Source organism: Dendrobates tinctorius, unplaced genomic scaffold (assembly GCF_039654945.1).
Source record: "Dendrobates tinctorius isolate UK_male_01 unplaced genomic scaffold, ASM3965494v1 ptg000104l, whole genome shotgun sequence".
In the NCBI taxonomy this organism is placed as follows: Eukaryota; Metazoa; Chordata; class Amphibia; order Anura; family Dendrobatidae; genus Dendrobates; species Dendrobates tinctorius.
The window spans coordinates 8,435,681-8,455,541 of NW_027361772.1; the positions used below are offsets into that span (position 1 = coordinate 8,435,681).

General features: G+C 44.1%; 1 protein-coding gene across 1 annotated transcript; it reads right to left on the reverse strand.

Moving 5' to 3' along the window:
• Window positions 1-474: 474 nt before the first annotated feature.
• NXNL1 (nucleoredoxin like 1) lies at window positions 475-19,680 on the reverse strand. Its single transcript, XM_073588710.1, has 3 exons — window positions 19,351-19,680; window positions 15,069-15,420; window positions 475-1,089 (listed from the first exon to the last, which is right to left on the reverse strand). The coding sequence occupies exons 1-3, from the start codon at window positions 19,394-19,396 to the stop codon at window positions 762-764; spliced, it is 726 nt and encodes a 241-aa protein (XP_073444811.1). The 5' UTR covers window positions 19,397-19,680; the 3' UTR covers window positions 475-761.
• Between the last annotated feature and the right edge of the window lie 181 nt (window positions 19,681-19,861).

The window sequence follows — 19,861 nt, forward strand, 5'->3', positions numbered from 1 at the left end:
GATAGACTAGGGCGCCCCTAGTTTTAGGGACCTGAGTTGGATTCTGGGTGAAGGCAAGGCAGCCAACAAGTGATCCGAATCTCTGGGAACTCCTTCAAGACTGCTCATTGAAAGCCATTCTAGGAGACAACCTGGTGAGGCTGGTTAAGAAAATACAAGGGGATATAAATCTGCCATCAGTGTAAGAGGGGGGCACTTTGAGGATTTTAAAGCACTGGTACTGTATACGTATGGTATTATGTGGCAAATGCTCCATACAGATGACTTGCATGTATGTTACTCCATGTCCATCTAAGGTATTTATGTCAAGGATGAGGAACCAATGAGAAAAAATGACTGTGCATGTGTGTGAGTCTCTCTATTGTAGCGTATAAACTATAATAGAGCTATTGTGTGAACATGCAGCCACCTAGTGGACCCACATTATCTTCATGGTATCACACTCTATCATACATTTTTAGTATATACTGTCACTGGCAATGTAAAATAATTTATTTTGATGTAATATTGTACAGCATAAGTACCATGTATGCCCATTTACACAAAGCTACGATTAAAAACACTTCAAGACCAGCATCAAGTGAGGCCACCTTACCAGTCTTTACAAACAACATAACATGTTCTACATTAATCTCCATAATACTGGCTAGAGAAGAAGAAAATATTTTGTCTGGTAATACCCATATTGTGTCTAGTTCTGTATCCATAGACAACATCAAAATAAAATGTTCATAAAATGAAACTCTAATCAGGAGTCCCACTCAGAAGAAACCAGTTCCTCTTCCTTCTCCACCACCTCCTTCATCATCATCGTCTCCTCCAGGCATTTCCTTCTTCTTCCTGGCACTCTCTACTTTGTACTTTAGTCTACGGAAGGGGTCACTGACACTCCTTGAAGGTGTTGAGTCACAGAATTCTGGAAGAAGGAAACTTCTGTCAATGATACTAGAAACTTCTTGCCAATTCTTGAAGCATGGAGGTCCCAGACGAACCACCTCATCCACTGCATTTGCAGAGATGATCTGTCCAGATGGCTTCAGGACTACAAGGACTGGTGCTTCAGAAACTGAGAACAGAACTTCAAGCTCCCTAAAATAAGGTTTAGAAAGAAATGAATTAAATTGAACCAAGCAATTTCAATCTATGATCCGATAACAATAAAAGGTTAAGTAAGGATTGGCCAGGCACAAAGCAACGCAAGGGAAGGAGCTGTCGTTCACAAAGCAGGCCTACAGAAGGAGTACTCTAGAACACAGTAATGCTAAAGAAGGATTGGCCTGACACATAGTAGTGCTAAGGAAGGCGTGGTATGGTATAAAGAAGTGCTAAGGACTGTTCATTGGCAAGGAGTGATCTGACATAGAGAAGTGTGGGTCTAAAACACAGCAGTGCTGAGGAAGGAAGTTTTTGGAACAGAGGAGACTTGAGAAAGAATAACTTGGCACATCAAAAAGTCAGAAAAAGTGTTGTCAGGCATGATACCGAGCTGGGAAAATAATGATATCACTCATAGCAAACATAGACAACAAGCAAAACCAGGACAAGGCAAAGTAGAGGTTTGTCCAGGGTGCCATTGGGGGTTGTACACAAAATAAATTAGCGATTGTCCATACAACAGATATCTGGCCAAACATCAGGCACTATTGGGGAATGAACACTAAAAACCCTGACTTTGGCACAGCTAAAGCTTGTATTACCCCTGGGAAAGAATGATCAAGTACATGGCGAAACTTGAGTGCTATGCCAGTGACTCACGAGCTTGCTAAGTGCCATTCTACTCACTGCGTGCACTGCTCCTGCCAGTGTCTGAACATCTTGCTGAGCTGCCTCGTGCAAACACTTCCAGCACTTCTACATCCTTCTGTTGCGTGACAGTCTCCACTTAACTATATGCAGGCGTGGACAGACTCTGCTGGAATTTAAGACCACTGTGTCCTGCAGAGTTTTGCTTTCCTGGCCTATCCCCTGCCAGCACTGGATATATTAGGCAGTGCCTCGCTCCACATCTTGTCTGAGCTTAGATGCCACTTGCAGTCTGTCTATAGTTTCCTGTCAGGCTGTGTGCCCAGGATGTGATTTTTAAGCGTTTTTGCCGCGATTTTCGGCGCGAAAACGCTGCGAAAACGTTTAAAAATCTTGTACATGACGCACCCCATGCATTCCTATGGCATTCCGCACATGCTGTGCTAATGCTGCGCTTTTTTCCGCGGCGGAATCGCATCGCGGAAAAAATCGCAGCATGATCATTCTTTTGTGCGGAATCGCAAAGAATTGCCGCGATTCCGCACCCATAGGAATGCATGAGAACCGCTTACTTCCCGCATGTGACTATGCCCACCATTCGGGAAGTTAAGCGTCTCATGTGCGGTTGGTACCCACGGTGTGGAGGAGAGGAGAGGCCCTGGGTACCATACCCCTGTAAAAAAAAGAATAAAAAATTGATGTATATTTACCTTCCAACGTCCCGCGCTGCCATCCCGGGCCACAGCGTTCCCAGTTATGCCTTGCGGCAAGGTCCTGTGATGACGTAGTCTCGCGTGACTCTAGCGGTCTCGCGAGATCGCTATAGTAACGCGAGACCAACGTCATCACAGGTCTCGCAAGGCATCGCTGGGAACGCTGAGGCCCGGGATGGCATCGCGGGACGTCGGAAGGTAAATATACCCCGATTTTTTATTTTTTACCATTTTTAACATTTTATCTTTTACTATTGATGCCGCATAGGCAGCCTCAATAGTAAAAAGCTGCTCACACTTGTCAAACACTATGTTTGACGAGTGTGGCCAACCTGTCAATCACTTTCCAAGCGATGCTTCAAATCGCTTGAAAAGTGCTTGAGAAAATCGCGACAAAATCGCGAACAGAATCGCTGTGAAATCGAGCGGGGAAAAAAACGCGCGATTTCTGGGAAGGAGTCCGGTTTTCATTGTGCGTTTTAAAACGCTACGTGGGCCCACAGCCTCAAAGGGCATTTTTGTTTGACTCTCCGACCTGGCTTGTTTACTCATTTTCTCTAATCTATCCACTACTGACACCGGCTTCGTATTTTGAACTTGTGCTACCCGCACCAAGCACGGACTTTCTGACCATGTCTGTCATGTAATTTGTGATTTGTATTTTTGCATTTGAACCGTTGGTCAGCTAATGAAGATCTGGGGACTTCCCTGGCATGGCACCCGCTGACAACCTTAATGGCCCAAGCCTATCCTCACCATCAGAGGTTCTTGTTTAGACCAGGTAGTCACTTAGTTATGCCCCTCCAGCGTTAGCCCGGCGAGTGGTGCAGTGGGTCCACACCCACTGCCGTCACATGAAAAAAGAGTGATCTACCACACAGCAGAGCTGGATATGAAGTGATCTACCACACAGCAGAGCTGGAGATGGAGTGATCTACCACACAGCAGTGCTGGAGATGGAGAGATCTGCCACACAGAAGAGCTGGAGATGGAGAGGTCTATCATGCAGCAGAGCTGGATATGGCGAGGTCTACCACACAGAAGAGCTGGAGAGGTCTATCACACAGCAGAGCTGGAGATGGCGAGTTCTACCACACAGCAGAGCTGGAGAGGTCTATCACACAGCAGAGCTGGAAATGGAGAGGTCTATCACACAGAAGAGCTAGAGAGGTCCATCACACAGTAGTGTTGGAGAGGTCTATCACACAGCATAGCAGAAGATGGAGAGGTCCGTCATACAGCAGATCCGGAGATGGAGAGGTCCATTACAAAGCAGAGCTGGAAATGGAGAGGTCTATCACAAAGGAGAGCTGGAGAGGTCTATCACACAACAGAGCTGATTATGGTTAGATCTATCACACAGTAGAGATGGAGAGGTCTATTACACAGCAGAGCTGGAGATGGAGAGGTCTATCACACAAAATGCAGTCGAAGAGAGTTGATTTTAGCGTTAAATATAGTTACAAAATGTCATATTGTGGAGAGCTACGGGAGAAGCACTAGATGTTGCAGAGGGGTCAAGTGGGATATAATAATAATTTTTATTTCTATAGCACCGACATATTCCGCAGCACTTTACATTTCTCCATTTCAATGTAGTTCCTCTGGCAGCGGACTTTAATGTCACGGCAGGTGATCTGGGTCGCTGGACCCCTAATCACTTCCCCTGTGACCACAACAATTGTTAATAGCGTGAGGTGGCAGAGATGGCATAAACGTTTTCCCCCGATGGTACTCCTGTAGAGGTGGTGTCTGAGTGCAGGTGTTGTAGCGCCGGTAATGTTCGTGCAATTACAAGCAGCCAAACACACGGGTGAACTTGTAAATGTAACACTTTACTGAAGCAGAAAACAGGATATAGTCTCTCTCTTTCTTCAAAGCAAAGTGGCGGTAATTCACAGTATAGGACACACTCCTTATGAAACAAGCAGGTTTAGGGCCTCTCGGGGCGGCTAGAGCACAGGTCTTTTTACTTGGTATTGGAGGTAATATTATGCACATTCCCGGTAATGCTACACTAATGGAGGCACCTTTACGGGTTGGCTCCACGTGGTGACACACTAGTGGTGTGGAAATACTCAAGGTTTAGCCCTTACAGGTCCCAAATGCAGGGGGTAGGTCAGACCAAGTTTGTGTCATGGCAGACACTTTGATCTGGTTTCTGGCTGGAAGCACATAGGAAAACCAGTATGCTGGAGAGCTCTTGCTCAGCCTTATCTATCCTGACTGATTGAGGCTTTACTCCTTTGTGAAAGCAATTATGTGAAGGATGATGTCTCCTCAGCCTGGATTGGAATGGAATCAGGGAGTAGAGGAGCTTCCTTCCTCTGTTTTGACTACACAGGGATAGACTAAACCTGATTTGTACCAGTTCACAGGAAGGAAGTTTGTTAGAACTGGCAGCTTGTTGTGAGGGAATTAATCACCTAAGGCCGGTGTCACAATAGTGTATAGCATCTGATGCTGTTGCGCTTTGACGGTCTTTGGTAAGGTAGAGGGGCCTCTAACTGTCCCTGGAACTGGGACCCTATCTATCCCTGTCCCAGGGGTACTCTTGAAGGTAGAGAGGCCAACCTCGATATGCTCCTGTTAAACTCTGATCTGTCCCCTCACCCACCCCATGAATCCTGGGACAGAAATGTAAGGTAAACAATACACAAAAACAAAACAGGGATAACAGAAAACCTCTATCATACAAAAGCACAAACCAAAAATAGGGAAGAGGATAGTAACAGGGAGGAATAAACTAAATGGTGGTCCTGCGACAGACACCGGTGGAATGGAAGTTGTCACCACTTTATTCCCACACGAGACTTGGGGGCACAACAGCAACGGGAGTGAGCCGGGACTTAGTAGCAGGGAGTCCCCGAGGCAGGCTACAGCTGTCTGGCGTACAGTTAGAGTTCTAAGAACATCTGAAAGGAGGAACTCCAGTGTAACTCAGTACTGTGAGTACTTCAATACGAGCGCTAAGGAGGTAGACGTTCAGAAAAGGCACATATGTTGGCGGAGTGGTGGAACGGAGTACTTCATCTTGCCTGGAGGTTGGCTGAGCTCCTGACCTGGAGGACACAGCATGGATGCGGGCACCTGCATGTGGGTCGCCCCGTCCCAGGGCTGTGGGGTACTCGGTACCGGGCCAGTGTCAGGGGAATGTGTCACAGCAGCGGTGACCCAGTCCGTGGCCCTGGGCACCCAAGTAATGGTGGTTTGTAGTTAATGGAATGGAATAGTTTGTGACGCCACCTGTGGTGTTTGGCAAGCAAGATGTTAAGCCAACGCTGCGTGCAGATCCCCTGGGGCTGATGGTGTGTTGCAGCATAGATTGTGTAGGTCCCAACAGGTGAAGCTGTAACCCCAGGGCAGTGTAGTTGCAATAGATGAGAATAGGCACAGGCAGTGTGAGGAATGTTGGTACCCAGATGTAGCGGTGCTGACGGTGTTAGCGCACAAATGAATGGAAGACACCAGGTCTTGCAGTTCCAAAGCTTTACTCACAGTCCGTGGTACGCACTGGTGCCTGCCTCCGTGCCCTGTCCTCCGGGGCAAAGACTCAATCAACCTCCCGGGCAAATCAGGATTCTCCTCTCCAACACTCCGCCAACATGTACCTCTCCTGAACAACTCCTCAATTGCGTCTTTTAGTGTGAAGATCTCCAGTACCGTGGTACTCTGAAGTTCCTCCTGTCACATGTTCCTAACAACTCTACTTGTATGACAGACAGCTGTAGCCTCACTCGGGGACTCCCTTCTCCGGAGTCCAGGCTCTCTATTCAATTGCTGTTGTGCCCCAAGTCTTAGATGGGAGTAGTGCATTTACAGCCAACTACTCCACTGGTGTCTGCTGCAGAACCATAAGTGTCTATACAACCTCGGGGACCGGGCCCTGGCCTTGCGCTGAGAACCTATAGGCAGGGTTCCTCTTCCAACCCACAACTCCTCTCTCTTATGGAAGCTTAGGTTGCAGTTCTACGTCTTTCTCCTTCTGTTCCTTTCCCGTGCCAGCTGGCTCAGGTCACTGAGGCAGCTGCAGCATTCCTTCCTCCAGGAATCCCCACTCCTCCCGAGTGGCTTTCTTCCTCTCTGACCCTCTGTCAGACTGAACCTCCAGACTGATCTAATCTGTAATTCTAAACCTTCCAAAACCTTTATATGAATCTCAACTCCACCAACCTCCCAGCACATCTCGTGTTACGAAGCAAGGACCCACGAAAGGTGCTCTGCTATCCTCTAAGCATGTGGTCAGTGCTGAACTATCCTGTGTATGGGATGCAGGTGTTGGAGTGTGGAAAGGAGTTCCGAACTTACCTAGGTGGTGGGGAACTACACCTTAGGAGAAGGTGCAGTACCTCTGTGGCGACTGAGCCTCAGGGGCGCCACACATGCACAACAGACTGTGAGTAAAGCTTTGGAACTACATGCCCTCGTGTCCTCCGCTTATTCCTGCGCCAACCCACTCGGCACTGCTACATCTCTGTTCCTGTCAACGCACCATCTACGTCTCCTCCCTATCTCTTCACCTACACTGCCCTGGGACTACTGCCCTACCTGTGGAGGGCCACACCATCATTGCTGCACCACACCATCTGTCCCAGAGGATCTGCCTGCAGCGTCGGCTTAACATCTTCATTGCCGAACACCACAGGTGGCGTCATGAATCATTCACTAATAAACTTTAATCATCATCCACACATTTAACATTCCCCTTTTACAATGGACGCCCAGGACCACGGACCGGGTCACAGCTACCGTGACATCTCCCATTGAAATCAACGGGCCCAGCTCCGAGTACCCCGCTGCCCTGGGTGAGGGCGACCGACCCAGGATCACAGCACAGGTGCGGAGGAGACGTAATTTCCCCATCTCCTCCACTGCCGGATTCTGAGGTTACCACACTGCACTAGGATGGCATCCGGGTGCAGTTCGATGTTTCACATGCCTCATAGATTTGTATGGGTGCGTGAGATCCGATTATTGGATGCACTTGCAGCATGCTGCGAGTATTTTCTTATTCTGAATTGGCATGAAAAAATAATTGCAGTTCTGAGCTGCTTATAGGGGTTGTACTCACTTGGGTGCGATGGGAGGTAAACAGGAGGCATGTTCTTTTAAAAGTTCATGTGGGTTTATTGCTTCATAAACCCCAGAAGCACAAACAGAAAGTAAATGGCCTTTAGATCAGGCAAAACAAAGTAACAATATCCATAGCAGGGCTCTTCTCCATCAGGCCTGTTGTCACACAGGCTTGATTAGTGTCCAGTCCTCAGACTCGGTCTGGAGCCAAACACACACACAGGAGGCCTTCTCCCTCCCAACACACAGACCATGTGCCAAACAACAGCCTCCATTATATAGGCTGTAACCACACCCAGACGTGAGGTATCTGGGTAGCCAGACCCGCCCATCTCTCATATCTACCTGCAACCCGGACCCAGGTGCAACCAAATGAATCTCTCAGTGCTTATATGCACTAAAGAAGATACTCCGGGTTACATCACAGACAGAGACAAGCCATCTCTGTGACACATACCTCCCATCGACTATGTGACCATTAGCCACACTACATGCCCCACAGAATAACACTGGTCTGAGTGCTGTGTGATGTTTTATCCCATAGCACTCGGCCATGTTACGTGCTTGTGTGAATGGGCCCTAACTTACTGTGATGCGGTAACCTCTGTTACAGCTAGGGGGCGCTGTGTGCGCTTCAGGATGCACTTGGAGGCATAATTATGATGGTGAATTAGTGACTGGCATTATTGTAAATGGCCGGTATGTGTCGCAGAGATTCTCTGCGCTGTAAGCCCAAAATGATATGGTTATGCTAGTTCCACAAGTATTTGTTGTGTATTACTTATAAGGGGGGCTTATAGGGTTAGTCAGAGAGCTGGGCGTGAATTGACTAACCACACATACACCGCCCATCCATGGGGGTGGTTACAACCATATAATGTAACTGAGGACTGGTCACATGTTCAGTGTGAGTGTACCTGAATGGTTCAGGGTGCAAGGTCCTGGAAGGTCTGTGTTGGAAGATCCTGGGAGTAGGATTGGATTCCTGCAGCACGTGGTGAGACCTTGGACCTGGTGGCCTGAATAGCACCCGGACAGGCCACATGTGTTTGAGGAGTCTGTTAAGGCACTGTGTTTGGGGGAGCTACCTTCTGTCTGAGAATCTGGACTGTTGGTAGTGCACTGGACACAAGGATGGGGATCCCAGTTCTGCAGCTTCCCCAGGAACCAGGACTGACAGGGAGCCAGTCTGTGGAGCAGGCGCTCCTGATAGGTAACCCCAGGCTGGGGAAAGAACTCTGTGAACTGGCAAAGGTCAGATATTGAACTGTGCAGTCACCCCGTAACTCGAGAAAGTCAGGCGTGATTAATGAATGCTTGGTAAAGCTTATGTGATAAAGTAATGGACTATGTGTAAGCCAGTGATGTGCAACCTGGCTTACGGCACGGTTTATGGCCCTTAAATAAACCGTATGGACTGTTTTGTGAGAAAAACCCATGACTGACTACGTTAATCCACTGCCAAGCAAGTGTCCCCAACCCACTCAGAAGACCCTACGCCACATTACATATGCATACGCTGACCAGTTGATGTCAGCAAAGTACAAATTACAATGCACCTTTATGAATCCTCAGTGTACGCACATACAATGTATTACATCTCCTAACTTACAGAGCCCAAAGTAGTTTTGGCACACTGGAACAAATCTACTGCCACACGACAACTGCTTCACTCAGCAACAGTAGACCCGCTTACTGGGATACCACAATACAGTCAAGCAGATCCACACCCTATCCTAGAATAATGAGAATAAACTGATGAGTTAATTTGCTATTAATCTGCTACAACATGCAATAAACCATAAACGTCCATTTACCATATATAAAAGCCAGTTATCTAATTGCCCTTTTAACTCAATAAATTCAATAGATATTATGATCCTGTAATACTAAGCCTACAATATCCCATAAAACTGTAACCATGACCAAATCTGCACAGCGTTAATCCTACTTCGAAATCCAGATTACCGTGAATTAGGGTGAGTAATGATTCACCATGAGAGGACACTTATTCGGAGGAAGTGATATCCATAATCAATTGCAGTATGTCAGAATGGAGAGATAATCCTCAGCTCCTCCTGTGCATTACTGTATTACATGGCTCCATTACTGTTTTATTCAGATTCTATTATGCATTTTATATGCTTATCATGTCTGGATGATGCCGCAATCTCATGAGTCACTGGGAATGACTGACACCTGGAGAGAAACCTGGAGCAAGACTACTGTGTAATGTCATCATATATATTATAAAGGGGGCCTAAGTGGTTTAGTTTAGGGTTTAATAACCTGTTTTCCATATAAAATTGAATTTTTGCATTTACAGTAGTTAGTGTTCCCCATTCATTTCTAGATTCAAGACATTGAATTCCTGACTTTGAAAAATTTGCGATGCAATCTGGCAGACTTCAAGCTATGTAAATTCCCATGACAGGATGCCATATTAATATTTGTTTTGTACTAAAAATGTAACTTAGTTGGAGACCATCTTTAAATTTGAAAGAGATTTGCTGCCATTAAAGAGGTTGTCACACAATAAACATATATTACCTCGCCATAGGCAGCACGGTGGCTCAGTGGTTAGAAGTGCACCGCTGTCGTCCTGGGTTCAAATCCCATCAAGGACAACATCTGCAAGGAGTTTGTATGTTCTCCTCTTGTTTGCGTGGGTTTCCTCCCACACTCCAAAGACATACTGATAGGGAATCTAGATTGTGAGCCCCAATGAGGACAGTTCTGATAATGTCTGTAATGCGCAATGGAATTAATGGTGCTATATAAGAGGAATAAATAAAAATAGGTAAGGTGGTAAATGTATGATTGCTGGGGTCTGACCTCTAGACCATCAGAGGTCAAGAAAAGTCCCAACGTCCATGCTGTAATAAAATGTTACTGATCATGTGCAACTATTGCTCCATTAATTGTCAATTATTACCTGCCTATAGGTGTTAAGACAGATAATGGTCGCTCATATAATGAACTTTGAGCGTCCGACTCTCTCCATCAGTGGGGGGTCTAAGAATCAGGATGCAATCACACATGAACAAAATTGTTGCTACCCTTCTGCTGCAGTAAGAAAAACCTATAATGGTCACTGAAATAACTTAAAACTGACAAAAGTAATTTTCAATTTAAATTTACTGAATATCAACTAATGAGAATCAGACATTGCTTATGAATAAAGATGGGCGAACCCAAGCAGTAAAGATGGGCGTCCGTACCAAACACCTACTGTTCGGGCATGGACACCGAACATGGACTTCACCAGGAAATCCATGTAACTATTCGGGTTCGCCCCCCCCGAACACCGGGTGTTTGTCACACTGTCATGTACATGCCTAATTCCACCGAATCCCTTGTCTCCTGTAATAAAACAAAAATAAAAAGCAACAAATCCCTCACCTGTCCGTTGTTCTGTCCAACGCCGTAATCCATAAATGGGGGAAAAACAGTTTTCAACCTGGACGGTGCCAAGATGCGACTATCCAGGCTGAGAAACACTGGTGAATGAGCTGCTGCGAGCGCAGCCTCACTGACGTCATCGAGGTTACCTCCGGTCACTGAGGTTGCGTTCCCACCCGGCAAATGAACTGCGGTGACCTCGGTGAGATCCCCGCTAGCACCATGAGAAAGTCTCACGGTACAGAGGCGGGTTCACCGGGAGAATTTCACTGCGGTGAATTCGAACTGCGGTGAACTCGCCTCTGTACCATCCAGGTTGAAAACTGTTTATCTCTCAGAAATGCGTTACGGCGTGGGACAGAGCAATGGACATGTGAGGGATATTGTTGTTCTTTATTTTTGTTTTTTTTTTTACAGAAGACGAGGAATTCAGTGGAATTAGGAGTTAGGTGTTTGTTATTTTTAAATAAAAATAGAAAACTGTGTTTTGTTTTATTTCAAATAAAAGACTTTATTTTGTCTGTGTCTCTATATACCATACAACTATAGGATTAGTAATGGATAGGTGTTTTATAGATACCTCTCCATTACTAAGCTGTGGACTTGAAGTTACTTGACAATACAAAGGTGACATCAACCCCAGAAATATGAACCCCACTTGCCACCACTACAGGGCAAGTGAGAAGAGTCAGGCAAAGCGCCAGAATTGGCATATCTAATAGATGTGTCTTTTCTGGGTGGCTGTGGGCTGCTATTTTTAGGCTAAGGGGGCCAATATCCATGGCCCCTTACCAGCCTAAGAATACCAGCACCCAGCTGTCTGCTTTAGCAAGGCTGGTTGTTAAAAATGGGGGGACCTCACGCCGTTTTTTTTAATTATTTGAATAATTAAAAAACTACAATGTGGGGACCCCTCTATTCTTGATAAACAGCCTTGCTGACAGCTGAGGGTTGCAGCCGCCAGCTGTGAGTTTTGCCTAGTAGGTTATAAAAAATACATGGAAATCCACATTTTTTTTTTATTATTTATTTACAGTGCAGGAGCCTGCTGATGAGTAATCTCATCAGCCACTCCTGCTCTCACTGTTATTAGTGGCAGCAGGCATCGGCTGATGGGAGCAGTAGCCCTATCAGCTGACACCAGTGACCGGAGGTAAACTTTATTTATACCTCCGATCACAGCTGCACGCTCACACTGCCATTTGACAGAATGGGAACTGCGGCTGTCTGACCGGCGCTGATACATGACATGACAGCGTGGCAAATACTGGATGTTCAGACCCTCATTCAAATGAATGGGGTCTGATTTGGGTCCGGGTACTGTTCTGGTACCCGAACCAGAACTTTTTGTAACTAATCGGCCGAACCTGCCGGATCTGAACATCGTCCAGTCATCTCTATTTATGAATTGTGGTTCAACATAAAAAAAAACTAATGAAACTGGCCTGGACAAAAATGATGGGACCCTTAAAGGGAATCTGTCACCCTTTTTTTACAACTATTAGCTGCTGGTACCGACATCAGGGGCTTAACTACAGCATTCTGTAATGCTGTAGATAAGCCCCGATGTAACCTGAAAGATAAGAAAAACACGTTAGATTATACTCACCCGGGAGGGTGGTCCGGTCCGATGGGTGTCGCGGTCCGGTCCGGCGCCTCCCATCTTCATACGATGCAGTCCTCTTTTTTCCTTCCTGTTGAAGGCAGAGTAGAGTCCTGCAGTGCGCAGGCGCGGGGAGAGGTCCGGCGCCTTCACAATGCAGTATTCTGCTCTGCTCTCAACAGGGCAGAGAAGTGTACCTGCGCCGGAGCCACGACAGGAAGGGAAGAAAAGGACGGCCTCGTATGAAGATGGGCGGCGCCGGACTGGACTGCGACACCCATCGGACCGACCGCCCCCCCCCAGGTGAGTATAATCTAACGTGTTTTTCTAATCTTTCAGGTTACATCGGGGGCTTATCTACAGCATTACAGAATGCAGTAGATAAGCCCTTGATGTCGGTGCCGGCAGCTAAGAGTCGAAAAAAGGGGTGACAGATTCCCTTTAACTTAATATTTAGTTAGATAACCTTTGGAGGCAATCACTGCAAATTATTTCTGTAACTGTCAATGAGATGTCTACACCTGTCCACAGGTATTTTGGCAATTCATTGTGAGCACACCGCACCAGCTGTCTCAGGTGTGAAGGTTGCCTTTTCCAGACTGCAGGTTTCAGCACTTCCACAGATGTTCAATAGGATTTAGATCAGGGCTCATAGAAGCCATATCAGAATAGTCCATTCCTTTGCTCTTAGCCATTCTTGGATATTGTAGCAGTGAATTTTGGGTCATTATCCTTTGGACAACCCATGAACTGCAACTCAAAGAAAGCTTTTATGACACTGGGCAACACATGTCGCTCCAGAAAGACTTGATAGTCTTCAGATTTTATTGTACCCTGCACAGATTCAAGACACCATGTAACAGATAATGAAAAGGATCCCCAACAAATAATCGAGCTTCCTCCATGTTTCACAGCAGGTACAATGTTCTTTTCTATGTATGCTTCTTTTTTTGCATCTGTGAACATAGAGCTTATTGACAAAAAAAGCTACAGTCTTGTCTCATCTGTCCAAAGGACATTCTCCAAGAATCTTTGTGGCTTGTCAAAATGTCTTTTGACAAATTCTAATCTTGCTTTTTTATGAGTTGCTTGTAACAGTGGTTTTCTCCTTGGTCTTATTCCATGACATCCAATCTGTACAATACAGTGACAGTTGGTGCGATCTGACATTGATTTACCTTGACCTTGGTAATTCACCTCTATTTGCTTTGGAAGCTGTTTTGGGCTCTTTGGTTACCATTCGTATTATCCATATCTTCAATTTGTCCTCAATTATCCTTTTGCGGCCACATCCCGGGAAGTTGACCACAGTCCCATACACCTTAATCTTCTGAATAATATCTTCAACCGTAGTAACAGGAACATCAAGCTGTTTGAAGACGGTCTTATAGCCTTTACCTTTAACACGTTTGTCTTTCATATTCTTTCCAATGTCCTGAAACAACTCTCTCCTTAGCTTTCTTTGGTCCATGTTCTGTGTGGTACACACTATGATACCAAACAGCACAGTGACTACTTTTCACCCCTAAAAAAGGCAGACTGACTGATTACCAGTTTGTAGACACCGGTGATACTAATTACAGGACACATCTTAGTTTAACATGGTCAAATTATTTTCAATCTTTTCTAGGGGTAACACCATTTTTTATCCAGGCCATTTACATAATTTTTTAATAAATTATTTTCCCTTGAACCACAATTCAGCAGCAATGCCTGATTTTCATTTGTTGATATTCAATAAGTTTAAATTGAAAATTACTTTTGTCTTTATCATGTTATTTCAGTGACCACTGTGGGTTTTTCTTACTTGAACAGAAGGTAACAACAATTTTGTCCATGTTTGCATAATCTCTCTAGATACAGGATAACCCCATAAAATGCATGCAGAAATTTCTGTTATATCCAGCAGCCATCTAAAGTCCTGCAGATCATAACAACTTCAATTATTTAGCATTTTTTTGGGGGGGAGTTAGTATAATTTTAAGCAAAAGTGGATAAGTGTACCTCCGATTACAAGGAAAAAAAGAACACATAATTCTGAAACATGTTTTGGCCCTGGATTTACACTTTAAGATAGTGAGGTTCAGGGCCGCCTCTAGGTCACAGAGTCACTGCATCATCGGTCTCCAGCACTCTTGACTAGACAGGTGCACACTGTATTTTCAGCAGACACTGAGTGTCTGGTGTTGAAGTTGGCCCTGGCTGGACTAACTTGATCAAAGTTTAGCTATTTTTTTATCAAATGATGAATTATTCTATGTTGGCAGATTGATTGTTGGTTAACCCCATCTTTTCATTTGACCACATGTTGGCATTTGGCATGGAATGTCTTCTTGGCACCTGAAGCTTTATAGATGGTGGTCTGGCCACTGGGTGCTTCTTAACAGATGAAAATGTATTGAGTGAAGGTATAATGAGGTCAACGTGACAAATCTACAGTCCATATCATTTTTTCCTTCTACAGGATTTTTTTACATACATATATACTGTATATATACATATATATACTTCTCAATGACGATTTCAGAATTTACCTTCTAAACTCTTCATCCTCAAAAGGAACCAATAACCACCGTTTTGGCATGTCCCTTATAAAGCTGTCATGCTCTTCCTCGTTGCGGTCCAGGGACACATAAACCAGTGCGATCTGGGAGGATCGGTTCACGTAGAACTCGTCAGTCAATTTGGTAAAAAATTCCTTTAGGAGTGGTGAAAACTCCTGACAGCGTGAGCATCCCGACTCAGCAAAGTACAAAAGCAAAATACGGTTTTCCAGCGTCCTCCAAACCTCTCGCTCCAAATCCAACTCATCCTGATCACGGTTATTTTTTATCAAAACTTTGCCTAGAAATAATTCGGCCGTATTACTCTGGGCAAGATCAACCCCTGTAAAGAAGAGAACACTTTAATGATGCTGATAGTTCCTACAAAACCCAAACATCATGGTTGTTCGACGATCTTTTAATAAGATTGAGTACTTTAAAGGGAATTTTTCAGCAGAATTTCACTCCCCAATCTATTTGTATGTGCATGTAGCTCTTTCAAAGACAAGTCCAGCAATACCTTTACATGATCAGTCTGTTCTTCCATTACTGATAAATGAAGATTTGAAGCCTCTGTCACTCCAGCTCTATTCCCTGCCCCGTACCACCTCCTCCTGTTCAATTGACAGCCTCTATGCACAGTGACTTCAAGCAAGGGAGTTGTCAGTCAAGCAGGAGGAGGCAGCATTGGGTGGGGAATAGAGCTGGAGTGACAGAGGCTTTGGATCTACAAATAGACCTTCAGACTCATTTGCATATCAATTCAAACATTGATTTCTTAGTGACGGAGGAACAAACTGGCCATGTAAAGGTACTGCTTGTCTTGTCTTTGAAAGAGCTACAAGCTCATATGAATAGATTGGGGAGCGAAATTCTGCTGACAGATTCTCTTTAGGTTGCTCGATCATATTAAATGATTGCCAGATGACCATATAATTTGTATATATAACAATTGATGCAAGAAGGATTGGGCACGTGGGGTTTAAACATGCCCAATCCTTTATACTTAATAGAAATTATCAACTACCAAAGATGTTTAGCGGAAACTTAGTGATTTTTCCCTATAGAGAACAGATTTGTGCATATCTACAGGTGTACAGGGGAGGGAACAGTGTCAGGAGAAATAGCTGATAGCCGAACGAGCATTCAGCCAACAGATGTATGCCCAACTACAGTGGGCTTCCACTTAAGCTCGGAGCCCCATGGAGGCCACAGTGTGGCACATAGCAGGTTACAGGCTCCATATCACAGATCCACTACATGTCATTATGTATGAAGCTTTTAAATGTATCTCCCCTTAATGAGCTGTCATCTTCTATCTTCGAGATCCTAACGATTTCTCGCATGTCTGACCCCGGCCTAACAGGGAGCGTTGACTCTGCAGCATCAGAATCAATGTGTATTCCTTTACACACAGAGCACAGAGACGTACGGGGTTAATAATTCAGCTTAGATGTTAATGATTTTCTCCTGTGAGTGCATTTCCCATAGTATTATAAGGCTGTCACGGACTAATTCCTGTAATGACTTCATTAGTTTGTTAATCTTGAAAAGTTTTCAATCCACTTTTGGTGCCGGCAATTATCCTAATAACTTTCTAATCACACATACAATTAGGTAAAACATGAATTCTGTGTAGGCCAATTGCTGACACCTTCAGCTTTAGCAAAGGAAAAACAACTTCTCCAAAGTTACTCCTTACAGGGAATATATCACTAGGTTTTTGTAATCTGAGAGCAGCGTTATGTAGGGACAGAGACACTGAGTCCAGTGATGTGTCACTTACTGGTCTGCATCCTGTCATTTTTCTTTGCTGCAGATCTAGCAGTAGTCTGAATGCTGAGCTGTGTATAACCCCGCCCACACCACTGATTGGCTGCTTTCTGTATACACTGTGCATAGGCAGAAAGCTTCCAATCAGTGTTGGGGGTCATGTTGGACCAGGAGGCACAAAACACCTAATCCTGTAGTGATAATCTCCTGTTGATAAAACATTGATTTAGTGAAACAGCAGCACACAGCCTAGAAAGTGACACATTACTAGAATCAGGATATCTGCCCCTACATGATTCTGCTCTCAGATTACATAGCATATCAAACATCTGCCGATATATTCCCTTTAAAGAAAATATGCCTAAATGACCCCCTCCCTCTAAATTATTTCTGTGGTCAAGTTGCTCTTTGAAAGATGTCATCCACACCTTTACTTTTGCAATCTGTTGTGTCTTGCCTGAAAAATCACTGATTTCATTCATATGCAAATGAGGCTTAAAGGGGTTATCCACTACTTGGAAAATCCTTTCTGAATTCCTATGTTTTCCCATTTCCCGACACACATAACATTTTCGTTTTCAGCCTATGGAAGCTGTGTGATGACTTAATTTTTGCGGGGAGAGATGACGTTTTTATTGATACCATTTTGGGACGATTTGACTTTTTGATTTATTGTTACAGCAATTTTTGTGGAATTGCGGTGACCAAAAAAAAATAAATCATAATTTTGGCGTTTTTTTTATTTTGTACTTGTTAGCCCCCATAGGGGACTTAAAGATGTGATCGTCCGCTTACAAATACTGATGTAAAATACTGAACGTGGCCTTAAAGAGTGAAATAAGCTGGATCTCAAGGGGTAACATTGATTTACAGATGTCAGAATCATTTTATACTGTTCTCTCTTACAGCCAAGATTCACCCATCTGACATTCATGGTCCAAAAATGGATGTCGGTGTCCAGACTGGCTCCAAAATCAGCAGCCTCATATATGTCTATGAGGTCAAGATCAAGTCAGGTACCCCAGAGCCGGTCCGGACACCACTCTGAGTATTTGGTGAGGTTTTTACCTCAGTATTTTACCTCAGTAAAGGAGAGGAAAAGTCTAATAGAAACCCGTCACCACTTCTGTATTTATCACCCACTCCTGACTTTGGCTTACAAATACTGAGGTAAAACACTGACCAAATACTGAGGTAAAACACTGACCAAATACTGAGGTAAAACACTGACCAAATCCTGAGGTAAAACACTGACCAAATACTGAGGTAAAACACCAAATACTGAGGTAAAAAACGCACGAAATACTGAGGTAAAACACTGACCAAATACTGAGGTAAAACACTGACCAAATACTGAGGTAAAACACTGACCAAATACTGAGGTAAAACACTGACCAAATACTGAGGTAAAATACTGACCAAATACTGAGGTAAAACACTGACCAAATACTGAGGTAAAACACTGACCAAATACTGAGGTAAAAAACTGACCAAATACTGAGGTAAAACACTGACCAAATACTGAGGTAAAACACTGACCAAATACTGAGGTAAAATACTGACCAAATACTGAGGTAAAACACTGACCAAATACTGAGGTAAAACACTGACCAAATACTGAGGTAAAAAACTGACCAAATACTGAGGTAAAACACTGACCAAATACTGAGGTAAAACACTGACCAAATACTGAGGTAAAATACTGACCAAATACTGAGGTAAAATACTGACCAAATACTGAGGTAAAACACTGACCAAATACTGAGGTAAAACACTGACCAAATACTGAGGTAAAATACTGACCAAATACTGAGGTAAAACACTGACCAAATACTGAGGTAAAATACTGACCAAATACTGAGGTAAAACACTGACCGAATACTGAGGTAAAAAACTCACGAAATACCGAACGTGTGAACGTGGCCTAAGTATCGGCCTTATCCAATCCTCTGATTTGCAGATTCACTAGTCACTAGTACAATGACCAAAACATATCGGCCCCTCAATCCAAAACCCAGGTTACTAATTATGTGAAGAAAAAAAAATTGCTCTTTGCATTTTAATCAAAATTTAAGAATTTGTTAAAAACTAAACAAAAGTGAATTAAAATTGTTATACCTTTTTTTTCTAGTTAAATTAAAACATGCCATTGCTAAAGTCAACTAATCCTCCCTAATCCTAATATATAACACTGTAAAAAAATAAAAATTAAATTAAATCTTAAAAATCTTAATAAAGTAAATCTTTTGGGTTTCTCTCATATTTTTTCCTTCAGTAGCTGCATCATTAAAATATGTTCCTTCCTTCAAATTAGTATTTAATGTACAAATTTAAAAAAAAAAAATCCAAATCTTTATTAAAAGGGCCTATTAGAAGTTACCAAAAGCATCGGCGTCTTATCTGTACGCGTTCTGTAAGGACCAGTCTCGGCCACAGGCATCGTTGTATTGAGGGTGAATTGGTGTTAAATGAATGCTCAGAAATTAGAGATGTCACCTACCTTCTAGGGAAGAGTAGCACCCCCCCGCTGCTCCATTAGAGAACATCGCTGTGCAATCTGGACGGGATTTAGGCAGCGGTCTTATAAATAGAGCAGATCCGACGCGAAGGACTCTGGGACCGTAATCAGCTTAGGGCTAAGTTGTAGTGATGAGCTAATGTGCTCAGGTGAGGCGTTATCTCAGCATGCTCGGGTGCTGATCGATGCTCGAAAATTACATCCGAATCCTCGTGGCTGCATGACAGGCGCAACAGATGCAGGGATTGGCTGTTTGATAGCCAATCCCTGCATGAGTTGTCGAACAGCCGCGAGACATGCAGCCGCGGGGACTCGGACATATTATTCGAGCACCGGAGCATGCTGAGATAACACCTCATCTGAGTATGCTCGCTCATCGCTACTAAGTATACAGTTTTTTTTAACTTATAGCTCTTGGAAGGCGAGGCGTAAAAACCAAGAGTGAATAGAAACTCACTTGGGTTCAATGGTTTGCATACAAATACCCAAGCAT